At 35.9% G+C, this 14,734-nt stretch overlaps 1 protein-coding gene across 6 annotated transcripts in view; it reads left to right on the forward strand.

Annotated features, from left to right (window-relative positions):
• Window positions 1-14,734, forward strand: part of ASCC1 (activating signal cointegrator 1 complex subunit 1) — an 85,749-nt gene that overhangs the window by 52,444 nt on the left and 18,571 nt on the right. For 4 of the 6 annotated variants that reach the window (XM_016162297.2, XM_016162299.2, XM_016162301.2 and 1 more), the window contains exons 8-9: window positions 9,725-9,849; window positions 13,871-13,956. In XM_016162297.2, coding sequence (XP_016017783.2) covers window positions 9,725-9,849; window positions 13,871-13,956 — 211 coding nt within the window. The remainder of the gene's footprint in view (window positions 1-9,724; window positions 9,850-13,870; window positions 13,957-14,734) is intronic. The other 2 variants (XM_036222179.1, XM_036222180.1) reach the window with 1 other exon arrangement.

Genomic DNA, 14,734 nt, shown 5'->3' on the forward strand with positions numbered 1-14,734 from the left:
CATCCATTCACAGTAGCAACAGTGACTATAAGGTTCTTAGGAATAAATATAACAAAGTACGTGCAGGATCCTTTTGCAGGAAATTCTAAATAAATTGAGAGATGCCCATATTCAATGATAGACTTAGTTTCGTAAAGATGTCACTTCTTCCCAAATGATTCTCTATAAATTTAATGCAGTTATATACTATGTATATAATTGAAATGAAGAGCCAGGAACAGGAGAGGAAATATTTAAAAACCATTACAATAATTCAGATGAGAAGGAAAGAAGACTTGAAGTAGAACAGTAACAATGAGATTAGATACATCAGTGCAAGAATAGTAAAATCTGCTTAATTTGGCAATTTTCTGAAAGTGAAGTGTACAGGTCAGATGATATGATTTATTATTATGACTAAGCTGGTTTATCTCAGGAATGCAAAGATGAATTAAGACCAGGATATCTAATAATATCCTGATTAATAGAGCAAACTTAAAATATCTAAATAATGCGTAGAAGGCTTTTAATGAAATTCAAATTTTTTCATTAAAATTTCCAGAAAATAGGAATAGAAAGATGCTGCCTAATATGATAAATATCTGTTTTAAAGCAAAAACAACAGTCATATTAAATGGTAATTTTTACTGAACTTATTCCCATTCTAATCAGAAATAACACAATGGTTGCCTAAACCATTAATCTTAAACACATCATTTTGAAACTTAAAGCTAATAATACTTAAGCTATAAAACAGAGAATCGAAAGGATGACAAAAATTGTTATTTTTTGTGGATAAAGTCTACTAAGAAAAGCTCTAAAATTGACAGATCAGTAAAAGAGCTAACAAGTGATTAGACAAAAGATAAATACCCCAAAATAAATAGCTTAGTACTAACAAGGTACAAGGCACTCTTTTAGACACCATAAGGGACACAAAAATGGATAAAATGACCTTTTCCATAAAGACCCTACATCTTCTTAAGAATTGAATTATTAAAACACAATTTTAAAAGTAGAAAAAAACTAGTAGGTGTTTAATAAGTAACATGAGAAAGTCACTGCTGGTAAGAGTATAAATTAGTACAAACTTTTCAGAAATCAAGCTGGCACTTTATTCCAAAGTTTTATACTTCTTGGACTTGCTAAATCTCTGAATAGGAATTTCTCCAGTGGAATCAATCAGATACGCAGACAAATATCTATATATGGAGATACTTATTACAGTATTGTTGTAGAACAATAAATACCAGAAAGAGTCTAAATAGTCCTCAAAATCAAATGGTGGGGGAAAAAACGAGAACATTTGTAGAATAGAGAATAGTATGGATCTGAATAAAAAGTGTCTCAGAAAAATGGAAAATATTCATTATAGACTATGTGATGAAAACAGATTACAAATCAGTTTATATATATACATTTATTATTTTTCCCATCAAAGGTGGGAAGAGAGAGCAAGAGCGAAGTAAAGCAGTTAATCTGAATACATAAAAATCTCACCAGTGGCTATTTCTGGATAGTAATTTTTTTTCTTTTAGCTTATTTGATTGTTTTTAAAAACTTTATAACAGGCAAGTTATATTTATTTAGGTATACTTGGTCAGGTCAAGGTCAGTAGTAATTGGTATGTGTTTGTAAGTGGTAGAATTATGGTTTGGCCTAGCTCTGTTTCACTATAGAGCCTGTGCTTATGATGGGGCAGATGGAGGAGAATAAGAATTATCGGAGACAGACTACTCTTTTGAGAAGTTTGGTGAAAAGACGATGAGAGGTGTTATGTGTATGTATAATAAGAGTTAAGTTCTACAGCTGTGCAGCCCAGCATCGCTGTGCCATCTTTCAGTTTGCCATCTTCCTTTCATAGCCAAGCTGCTTCTTTTTACATTGTTTTTTCTTATAAAAATAAAGCCTTACAGATTGGTAAAGTGAAAATTAAATAGTTCTCTTCCCCCATTCTAACTCTCCCAGTTTTTGTTCCCAGTAGATTGTAAACAGAGCAAACACTGCTGAGAGTCCTTGTCTATGCATATTATTTTACACAAATGGAATCACATTACATATGTTGTTCTATAGTTTACTCTTCTCATGATATTACTTTTATTTAGATTACTTAGACATTACTTTTATGTCAGAGTATTAGATCCTATGAAATACTGCTACATGAGTCTTCCTAAGCCATAGCTTGTATGCCATAGAACTTACTTGCTTAAAAATCTATACTTTCACATCATCTTTTGAATTTATTCATATTCCTCAGTCTAGCATTCAAGATCTTCCAGTATGAAACCAACTTAATATTTCAACTTGATCTTCCACTGTCTAGTACTTGCCCTAAGTCCTAGCCAGCTTCACTGCTTATCGATGATCCTCTGTGTCTGTTAATCTTGTTTCTAGAGACTTAAATTTCTCTCATGTTACTCTTCATTTTTTGTGTGTGTCCAAATGCTATCTTTTCTTCTTGCTATCCTTTCTTCTTTTTCTCACACAGACTGTAAGATTTTGGGGAGCAAGGAGGATATCTTATTCAGCATTGTATATTCAGTGCCTTTTATAATTCATGGCTCATAGTAGATGTTCAGTGAATATTTGTTTTATTTCAAGGATTATTTGAGTACAGTTAGCTTGTTCTAAACCCATTCTTCTAGTAGCCTATTCTTGTCCCCACCCATAATTTCTTCCATGTTTAAATTACCCAAAGCACCCTGTATTGTTTGTGTCATTACCAAAGTCTTATTTATAGTTATCTTAATAGATTGTAAGCTCCTAATAACAAGGACTATGGTCACTTAGCATAATGCTTGTATACAGTAAGTACTCAGGAAATATTAATTGGATAAAACAATTAAATTCAGGACAAAAAAAGCCCAAACAAAAGCCTGGAGTTTGCATTTTCTAGGGAGTCAGTGGTCATTTTTCAGCTCAAGTCCATATCTGTAAAGATGGCTCTGGAATGCTTTGTAGCACTTACAGACTGACAGGCCTTTAAATTAAAAACTTTAATTTAAAACATAATAACTGGAGTCTGTTTTCAAATCCAAGCACTGTCTAAATCAGTGGTCCCCAACCTTTTTTGGCACCAGGGATCAGTGCTCCTACGAGAATCTAATGCCCGATGATCTGAGGCAGTGATGGTAGCCCTGGGGAGCTGCTGCAACTACAGATGAAGCTTCACTTGCTTGCCTGCTGTTCACCTCCTGCTGTGTGGCCTGGTTCCTAAACAGCCACGGACCAGTACTGGTCCATGGCCAGGGTGTTGGGGGCCCCTGATCTAAATGGTAAAGCTGCTGAAGAATAATTTGTTATTTTTCTCATAGCAACCCTCTGTTATTTTTAATTCAATTATAAGGAAGCAAAGGCATAGAGAAGCTTTGTGACTTATTCATAGTTTAACAGGAAAGGATCAGTGAAGTAAGATTCGAAAGACTATTCTGTTAGAAATATACTGACTTATTGTCAAATGTATTAACCATGACATCAACCTGAAATTTAGTGATTGTACCGAGTATCCTTAAGTTTTTTTAATAGAATGTCAAAGTATTTGTCATCTATGAATTCATGCATGCATACATGCATCCAACAACTATTTATTGAGCATTAGGCACTAATTTAGGTGCCAGCATAAAGCAGCAGATAAGATAAGGAGCCAACTTTTGTGGAGTGCACAGTGATAACAGAGCAAAACGGCTGCTAGGAGGCTTGGGGATTCGGGTCTCTTTGCCTCGACTTTGAGCAAGTCAACCTGTCTGTGCTTTGTTTCTTCTTGTGTAAAATGATCAGGTTAGACAAGAAAATTTTAAAGGTCTTTAGTCACTTCAAAGTTCTAAGTCTGTAAATTAGACAGAAATCTTAATTTTCCAGAAAGTCAAAGCTGGAAACTGGTTTCTTTCACTTAGTCTATATAATTTCCTTCCTCTAGTATTTCTTGTTCCCTGTTTCTGTTTGATAAGGAGCTGAACTCCCTATCTACTTCTTTTTCTTTAATAGAGGAGAGAGAAAAGAGAGGCACCACTTTGTTGTGATTTGTAATTTGGTGGATTTTGCGGTGCTTGATTATGTTCAGACTTAAACTATGTTGCAATATTTAGAAATATTTCAAAACTTTATGGCTCTGTGATGTGTTAATCAGAAATTTTACTATATATATATTTATTTATTATTATTTATACCTACAGCACTTGGTCTTCCTAGGTGACCTCCCATCCAAGTACTAACCAAGCCCGACCCTGCTTAGCTACCGAGATCAGACATCGGGCTTGTTCATCGGGCATGGCCATAGACCATGGACTGTGGGTCCACTGGGGCATGAACCCAGGACCTTCTGCATGTAAAGTAAAGCAGATGTGCTCACTGTTACACTATGGAACCACGTCCAATCAAAAATTTTAGATCCAATTTACTGTAGGTCTTTATTTGGAGATCCACATGCACAATTAATTAAATCAGTTAGTGACAGTCAGAGTTATATCCAGACTGAATATATTTTATTTTCCCCTTAGGAATGTAGGAACAAAGTTGTTTTGTTAAATCAGCCCTCTTTCTCCATCCTTACCAATATTTTATTGGTTAATCATGTCTCATTGCTGGTTCAAACTCCTCTAAAAGGTATAGAAATGATATTTTAGAAAACTATTTCATGCATGGATAAATATTCAAGCAATTTTAAGTGAAGTAAGCAAGTTATAGAAAAATGGTTTTTTAAATAAATTGATATATATCTGTAGAAAAGTCTTAAACATTATATTACAGAAGTTAAGTGTTTATGTGTGGATGGTGAGGTTATGCTTTCCTTTCAGTGCTTTTCTGAATTTTCCATTTTTTCTATAATAAACATATATTTGTAATCAGAAAAAAATTAAGATAACTATGTAAGAAAGCACAACATCTCTTAACTGTCTTCCTGCTTTTAGTTTTCCCCTGTGTAGCTTGCTTCTTACAAACCCTCATTGATTTCCTATGCCTACCAAATAAGATTTCAACACTGTCTCGCCCACAGGAGCCATCACAACATGGCTTTAGCCTGCCTTTCCATTTAATTGCTGCCCTTTCCTCTCTACAGAATTTCTCATAAATTCTTGGATGTGTTATGTTCTTTGATGTTCAGTCTTTCAGTTGTTTAGGACAAAGATTCTTTTAAAATTATCTTTAACTCTTGATTCCAGTATATCAGAAAAGCTGCCTCTTCTCACCACCTCTACTGCTGCCACCCTGCTACCACCCTAGCCACCTATGACAGCTTCCTAATGGCCTTCCTGCTTCCATTCTTTCCTCTACCAGTCTGTCCTCCACATGGAAGTCAGAGGTTTTCTTTTAAAATGTCAGTCAGATCGTGTTATTCTTCTGTCGAAAACCCTCCAAAAGCTCCCCATCCCACTCAGAGATAAGCCAAAGCCCTTACGAGGGTATATGAGCCCTATGCAAACCCCATGTGACCTAGTCTCCTCTACCTCTCCAACCTCATCACCTCCCTCCCTGATTTCACTGCATATATTGGCTTACTATTCTTAATCATACTGTTCATATGCTGCCTCAGATGTGTGTACTTACTGTTTCCTTTCTCAGAAATGCTGTTCCCTCAGGTATCTGTTCAAATGTCACTTTATCAGGGAGGTCTTCCCTGATTACCTCATCTAAATAGTACACCTACTCCCAATTGCATTTTTTTTTTTATCTCTTTTCCATTTCATTTTCTTCAGAGCACTTAGCACCACCTGATGTAATATATGTGTATGTTCACTGTCCAGCTGTCTCCTACCACTAGAATATAAGCTGCCTAAGGGCTGGGACTTGTTTTTTTCTTCACCTCAATATTCCCGTCACCTATGAGCACATTGGCCCTTCTTCTCTCTTTTGAGATCTTGTTATGTTGTTTCTGTTGCCTAAAGTTTCATCTTCCTTATCTGTTGGATAATTTCTTGTTGTCAGTAAGCATTTTCAACTCTTTCTTCTCATTGAAAACAAAACACAATCAACCTTCCCTCAACTCCGTACCTTTTAATTATCAAGGCATTAGTTGTCACATTCCTTTCAAGTTTCTTGAAAGCGTTTATGTTCACTAACCCCACTCCCCTTCTGGTTTCTCCCTTGGTCCTCTGTAACAAGGTTTTCATCTCCAGTGTGCCAGCAAAATGTTCTAATTGTGATAAATAAGTAGGCACTTTTTGTTCCTTTTATTACTTTAATTTACTGTAGCATTGTACTATGCTGATTATTCCTTGTTTTCCCCCTTGTAATTCTCCTTTCGGCCTTTCCGAAGTCTTACTTTTCTTATTCCTCATCCTTATTGATTGTCTTTGCTGGTTCCTTCTCTGCCCCTTACATATGAATATCCCATAGGGCTCTTTCCTTTCTCTTCTTGGCTTGCTCTGGATCCTCTTTTCTCCTATGACTATATCTGTCCTATGCTTTCAACTTCTGTTTGTGCGCTAATGACTTCCAAATCTGTATCTTTTGCCCAGATTTTTCTCTTGAGCTTCAGACTTGTATTTCCATCTCTGTCTCAAACATATCCTACTTGGTATCCTGTGCCACATGTTCGAAAGCATATACAATATAAACCCTCCCCACAGAACAACACAACAATAGCAATTCCTTCTCTGCAAGTCCGCACCTTGGCCAGAGACCCACCTGGTCCTTTAAGATATACTCTGAGGAGTCACTCTCAACTGCTTCCTTTGCCTTAGCACTGCCATATCTGAGGGTACTGCTCACTCATATTGTTCTTTAGAATCTATTCTCTTGTTTTGAATTGTCCCTGCCATGTTTAGATCTTCATCCTTTTCTCTTTTATAGTGCTGTCCTTCATGTACTCTGAAGCCAGACTGAAATTGTTCTAATTTTGGATGTTCCACTTGTTAATTGGTCAAGTTTCATAACATCCCTACGCCTCTGTTTCCTCATTGGTAAAATAGAGATGGTAATGTATTTGAGGATCAAATGATTTCACCTATATAAAGTGCTTAGAATAGTACCTGACACATTATTTGTTGTTATGTGTACTGTTATATAGTACCACCTAGCTGACTTCTATACCACTGATCCCTATCCTTTCTAAAGCATTCTCTACTCTGCCACAGAGTCAGCTTTCAAAAATGGACAGCTGACCATATCATTTCCTTTAAAAAAATTTCTGTGGCTTCCCATGGTCTGACTACTACGTATATCTACCTCATCTCCACTGTCCCTTTTTTCTCACTGTTATAGCTATATTAAATAATTGGCAGTTTTCCAAATAAGCTGTGATGGTTGCAGGCTATTCTTCTGCTTGAAGTCAAGTTCTTCCTTTCCTGATTTTATTTGGGAATCTTTAATGATCCTTTAAGACCATGTTTATTTTATTTTATTTATTTTATTTTATTTTACATTCGGGTCTTACTTTTTAATCAGTCAGGTTCATCAGTTAACCAATCACAGGCAATAGCTTCTGAAAGCTAAGTATAATGGTGCTCTGCCAGATACAAGACAAATATAACATGCTTTTAAGGAGCATGTAATCTAGTAGGGGAACAAGATAGACAAACTTGAAATATTAAGGGACCATCTCTAAGAATGCTAAGAAGAGCACACCTTATAAACAGGGCAGCATTTCAGAGAAGGGTGTTAAGATAGTTAGGCTTCATAGAAAAGTGGGGTTTGGGTTGGGTCCAGAAGGATGGTATGATTTGCATAGGTGGAGGGAGGGGGTGGCTACTGTGTACCAGGGAACAGGAGGCACAGAGGTGGCAGCTGTCAAGTAGTTAAGTGGAGGAAGCCTGGTGAGAAAATATGCATGTTGAGGAGTGCTGGTATTATGAGGCTGCTCTAATAGATGTTGGAGCAAGCAAAAAGAAGTCACTGGGGTCTCTAGAGCAGGGAACATCCTGAGGAACGGGTATGTTGTAATGATCTATCCCATGCCAAACTGTACTGGAGTCTGAGGCAAAAGGAAAACTCAGTAATACTGATCCCATCTTCATTCCAAATTTTGATATTCTGTTCATTGTAGATTTTTTCAAAGTTAATTTTGATTTTTAAAAATATTGCACTAAAACATGATTTATCTTGGTTACTGCGTTTTGGCGTAGCCCCTTAAATTTTGTGTTCAAAGCAAGTGCCTCACTTGCCTCACTCTTGTCCCAGTCTTATGTTCTATTTCTGAAGTTTGGTAGAGAGGGCATGGGTGTTTGTTTTATTATTAATTATGGATTACTCATGTTATAAATGTTTTTTGGTTAATAGGCACTATTTCATAAAAACAAGTAAGATAAATTAGAATTTTGAGATTAATTTGGAGCTTTGGAGGCTGAAAACCATAAAGTTAAAAGAATTGTTTGTGCTCCTGAGTCAGTCTTGAGGGGAGAACAACTCCCTCTTGCTGCAGTATGCAGTACATATAGCAAAGGGTTGTTTTGTCCATGTCTAAATGGGCGAAAGATAACTGGGAGATTGAGGTACTAGAGGCTGTTGTCCACTTGGAGATAAGTCTCAAGCAACTCATCTGCTGCAGCCAGAACAATTGCCAGAGGTAGGCTGCCACAAGGTGAATTTGGCCCATGTCTCTAGTAAAAACAAACCCATCTCAAGGAGGAGCTGCTCACTGCTTACCACAGGGCCATGGCGCAAGAAGCAGTAGAAGATTCGTGAGCTCTATAAATATCTCAGAGCTACTTGTATCCAAGAAAAGAGGTGATATTTGACACAAATATCACTAGTACATCTAAAAATGTAAAATCTAAGAAATGTGAACTCCATTGTTCATTAGTACATTAGTGACTAATAAAAGATTATTTTGAGCCAGGGAAGAAGTCAATTAGCATGCAGCACATATCTTTAAAAAAGCCAGTGGAAATGTTGAAAGGTACAGGCTCCTCCCTGCAATTGTCACCAGGTAGGTACACTGCTCCATCATTTGATGCGGACCTCCTCATCAGTGGTAACGTTCAGTGAGAGCTTCTCCAGGTTCAGGGTGGATGTTTTGGCACAATATCTAAAAGCTACAATCTGAATTTTACCCTCAGATGAGTGTGTAGTCACAGAAGATGGCTGCTTCCTTAGGCCTAGGACCAAGATCTGCTCCACCACATACTTGCTGGGATAATGATCCTTTTTTTTTTTTCAGCACAACTGGCAAAGTTATTCTTCAGAATTAATGGAGAGATAAAGAGTTTGTCAGACAAAACCTGAGGTTCATTACCACTAGACTGACCTTACAAGAAATGTCAAAGAGAATTCTTCAAGCTGTTATGCAAAACACTTGAACAGAACAAAAACATCCTGTACAGGAATTGATACTAGTGAAGATATTAGAATGAGTGGCTTTCATTGTGATAGAGCTCACCCACTATAGAACTTGTAGTGCTTAGAATTACCTGGAGTCCATACACAGAATGTTATGCAGCCTGTGGATTTTCTTATATGTAGTTGTTTTTATTGGTACTATATTTCCACCTTGTTTAAATACTGGTACAGTGTCCAATGCTACTGAGATCTTCATAGTGCATGCCCCTTCCCAGTGAGCAAATGTCTTATTAGAGTCGTACCAGACCTCATTTGATCCTGGCAGAAACCATAGTAACTTTTGGTTTGCGACTGGATGAACCAATAAAGCATTTCATTTTAGGCAACTCTGTTGAGCCTGGCTTCTTGAGTTCTGTTCCCAAAATGTACTGTGATTGGCCCAGAGCAGATCCTCCATAAACGTTGTTGAATTAGTAATCGGGGATTCAGGAATTTACTAAGATTTCTGTACTTCTTTCATCAATTTCTCTAGGCTGCAGGAATTAGTTGATCGAGTGCTGGAACGTTTTCAGGCATCTGGATTAATAGTGAAAGAGTGGAATAGTGTGAAACTACACGCTACAGTCATGAATACTCTATTCAGGAAAGACCCCAATGGTAAGTCCTCCATAGAACTGTAGTACAGTTCTTTTTTTAAAAAATTAATTATTATTTTTTTAATGGTGACATTAGTTAATGATATCCAATAAGTTTCAGCTGTACACTTTTAACAGTAAGGCATATACATATTTACATTGTGTGTTCACTTCCCATAGTTAGATTTTTTCCTCTCACCACATATTTGATCCCTTTTACTTTGTCTGCCTCTTCCCTTCCTCCTCTCCCCATTCTCTGGTAACCATTAGTCTGTTGTCCATGTCCATGAGGCTCTGTTTGTTTGTCTTGTTCATTTGTTGCTTTTAGGTTTATATCCCACATATAAGTGATATATCATGTGATTTTCAACTTTTTCTGTCTGGTTTATTTTGCTTAACATGATTGTCTCGAGGTCCATCCATGTTAGCAATATTTCATCTCTTCTTATGGCTGAGTAATATTCTATTGTATATATGTACCATAGCTTCTTTATCAAATTATCGTAGGCCACTGTAAATAATGCTACTAGGACATCGGTGTGCAAATATCTTTTCGGATATTGTAGCACCATTTGTGATCAGTAAGGCTATGTGAAATCTCGGGTTTGAATAGAATGGGCTATCAAAGCATTTCTGATATATCTTCTTTTTTAGATGTTAGCTTGTTTTGATGAGCACAACATAAGTGTGTAGGGACATAGCTAGCATGGTACCATGACATTCCAAATCTTTTATTTCTGTCACACATAGGGTTGTCATATTTAGCAAAGGACATCAAGGTCAATTTTGGGTAAACAATGAATAATTATTTTAGTATAAGTATGCCCTATGCAGTACTTGGTGGCTTATTTTGAAAAGAAGAAAGGAAGATTAGCTGGTAAAAATAAATGTTAGACCAGTGGTTTTCAACAAGGGACAGTTTTGCCTCCCAGAGGACATTTGGGATTATTTGGAGACATTTTTTGTTGGCACAGTCACGGGCTGGGAGTAGATTTCTGCAGGCATCTAGTGGGTTGAAATCCTCTATGTGACACATAGGACAGCCCCCATAACAAAGAATGTTCAGCCTGAAATGTTGATAGCACCAAGGTTGAGAGTAATATTTTTTTTCCTTCATGGAATCTGAGATCAAAGATCCCAACTGGAAGTCATTTAATATTAACCCCATTTGGTTGATCCACTGTAGTACTAAGAGATATGTAGCTATCCAATTTTTAGTTCTAGTGTTAATGTTCTGTAGTGCTAGATTGTATTTTATTTAAGACTTTTCTAAATAAATCAGTATTTTACCTTAGGGAGCACTGAGATCAAAAATGGTTCAGATGGCTCAGTCAAAGCCTATAGACTCTTTTTTAGGTAGCTAATAGAATCCAAAGCTTTGTACTTGTTATCGTTCTGATGGATTACATTTCTTTCATTTGGATAGTAGTATCGCAGAAGCATGTTTGCAATTCCAGAAAAAAACATTTTCTGAAATATTTGATATATTGTAGCTTTTCCATTGGTAACATTTAAAGGGATTTATGGTATTTGTCTTCTTCTGGACAGTCAGTTTTAATTTCGGAAAACACAGATCCCCAGAGGATGTACATTTTAACACCATTATATAAAGACAGAGTTTCAGAACTCTAGAGTATACTCTAAATTAATCGTTTCAAAAAATACATTGTATTCAGCACCATCGAATAGAACTTTCTCTGATAATAGAAAGATTCTATATCTGTGATGTTCAGTATGGTAGCCACTATCCACATGTGGTTATCGAGCACCTGAAGATAGCTAGTGAGACTGAGAAAGTGAACTTTTACTTTTAATTTAAATTAATTTAAATTTAAATAATCATGTGTGGCTAGTGGCTACTGTTTTAGACAGTGTGGGTATAGACAGTATTTTATTAGACATTTAATATTACCAATAGTACATTCTGCATCTGTCCTGGTCCTTAAATCTTAGTTCAGAGCCCTTATACTTACACCATGCCTATTATTAACTAACTTCTTGACATAAAAGAGTTGAATTTTGTATGAATCAGTATCTTCTAAATTGTGTGGTTCTAGATTTATATCAAGTTAGCACTAGAGCTTTGTATAAGAAAATGTTCTGTGTTCACAGTTACCCTTCCCTACTTACAGATATTTAAAATATAACAGCATTGACATATAATTCACATACTATATAATTTTCCCATTTAAGATATATAATCCAGTGATTCTTAGTATATTCAGAGTTGTGCAACCATTATCACAATCAATTTTAGAACATTTTCATCACCCCCAAAAGGAATCCTATACCCATTCACAGTGACCTTGTTTTCCCCTAACCCTCTAGTCCTGAGCACCACCAATTTACTTTCTGGTCTATAATTTTTTTTTCTAGATATGTCATATAAATAAGATTATGTAATATGTGATCTTCTGTGACTAGCCTCTTAATATTTGCAAGGTTCATTCTTTTTATATCATGTGTCATACTTCATCCCTTTTTATTGCCACATACTATTCCGTTATTGGATATTTATGGATATACCACATCTTATATATCCATTCATCAATTGATGAGCATTTGTGTTGTTTCCACTTTTTGGCTGTTATGAATAATGCTAGTATGAGCAGTTATTATGTACAAGTTTTCGTGTGGGCATATGTTTTCATTTCTTTTGGGTATATACTTAGGAGTGAAATTGCTGGGTCATATAATAACTCTGTGTTTAACTTTTTGAGGAACTGCCAGGCTGTTTTCCAAAGTGACCACCATTTTACATTTCCATCAACAGTTAATGAGGGTTTAAATTTCTCTATATATTTGCCAACACTTAATATTATCTGTCTTTGATTATTGCCATCATGTGGGGGTGTAGTGGTATCTCTTTGTGGTTTTGATTTGCATCTTCCTAATGGCTAAAAGCAACTTACAGTTCTTGAATCTGTCTTTAATGTTACATAATGATTACTGCTTTTTTTTTAATTGATATTTATTTAGTATGATTTACTTTAAAATTTCACATCTCTTCAAAACAGGAGACCTATTTTTAAGTTGTGAAATGTCATCAGAATTGTAATCTTTGATTAAGAGATTTCTTCTCATTAGAGAATGGTGCCATAGTTACCCATGTATAATTCTAATGGGCTAACTAAGGTATATTATGTTCATGGAGTTAGCACTCTGGATATAGTAGACCAATTTTGACTTGGTATTCTCCATTACTATATACAGTAAAAGACCATACTCAAAAGTGGAAGTAATATTTTTGAGAGTCTGTTGTGGGCAGGAAAAAGTTGATAATTCAGAAAATATTCTGAGAGTTAAATAATTCTTGAGGATGCTTTAAATTTTCTCTGCCTTGGGTTCCTCTCTGTGTTGAATTTTTACTTGAAAGGGACATAGAATATGGTGTTCCACATTTTCTTTCCTGTTATCCTTTTCCTTTGACATCCTTTTCTTGTTGTGCTTTAAGGACATTTTTTGAGATAAGCAAGCTAAATTAACTCAGGGATTTAGAGCACAGCTCTGATGAGGCTAAGGTCATAGATTTGCTTCATTTCTCTGTGTTGCGTCTGTAAGGATACCTTTGTGTGCAACTAAAGGGGTCTTTCTCAGTTGGGGGTGTCCTTAAATCAACCCAAAGCATGGTAGCCAGCATTTGTAACTAGTTAATGTGTGAACTTTTGTGGGGTTTTTTTTACATATTGAAAAATATGTTCAGCTTTTATAGAATCTTGTGTTTTTAACCTGCAAGGAACCTTTAGAGATCATCTAATCTTAACCTCTAACTTTGAGGGATTGAGGTCTGTAGAGGAGACATAATTTGCCTCATCACATAGTTAATGTACAGTGAGTACTTGGACAATGTTGAATGAATAAATGTATATTGAATGAGTTGATGACAGAGCTGAGACTAGAAACTGGGTCTCTTGACTCATAGCCTGATGTTTTCCCCTCCATATTATGCCCCTTTGGGTAGTACATGAAGATGTACCTATAGAAATCTAAGAGAAAACATAATCTAAGCTTCTCTTTTAACATTACCTTTGCAATATTTACAGCTGAAGGCAGGTACAATCTCTACACAGCGGATGGCAAATATATCTTCAAGGAAAGAGAATCATTTGATGGCAGAAACATTTTAAAGGTCAGTATGAAACAGAGTGAATTGGAAATCCATTGGCATCTGTTCTAAATAAGGGAGGAAAATAAGTCATTCTTTCAACAGTATATTTTTCTCATGCTTCCCGTGAGGCTCATTAACTAAAAGGGCTGTTTAGAATTTTTTTTCTAATGTCCTAAAAGAAAAGAGAAATCTTTTTGACTCTGTTATGGCTGTGGTATTTCTAGGGTATTTGAAATCGATGATTTAAGAAACAAGTACCAACTACTTGGGTCCATAGGAATAAGTTGATTTTAACCTGGCGAGTTTTATTCTGTATTTTACCTTTGGAGGTCTGAGTTTGCATTTTTTTTTTAGTTAAAAAGGAATTGTTTGTCTTGTTCTAGTAGTTTTTCTTTCCTCCCATAAAGTGACTCCCCAAAGTTGCTTAGTAATCTGTATTTTTACTCAGGAATAGCCCATGCCCTAAAAAGTAGGTAGTCCAGTTCTGACTCTTGAGGCTTTACTTTCTCAGTGTTAAATTAATGTATGAAATTTAAGTAAAATCAGGATTGCATTTATCTTTCTCTTATAGACCACATTCTTTACTATCCACAGTGTATGCCCTCTCTATCGGGTTAACATGCTATTGTGTTTCTGGGCAAAGAGAAACATAAGTTGAGACCAGTAGAGAGGTTTTTGAGTCTTCATTTCACTTGTTATGTAATGGTTTGGGTCATACATTTGCACAGCCATGGGTGTTTTTTGGAGCTGGATGAGAGAGAGAATATGCATATAATTTCAGAATAAGCTTTAGCTTTGG

Source organism: Rousettus aegyptiacus, unplaced genomic scaffold (assembly GCF_014176215.1).
Source record: "Rousettus aegyptiacus isolate mRouAeg1 unplaced genomic scaffold, mRouAeg1.p scaffold_m13_p_6, whole genome shotgun sequence".
NCBI lineage: Eukaryota > Metazoa > Chordata > Mammalia > Chiroptera > Pteropodidae > Rousettus > Rousettus aegyptiacus.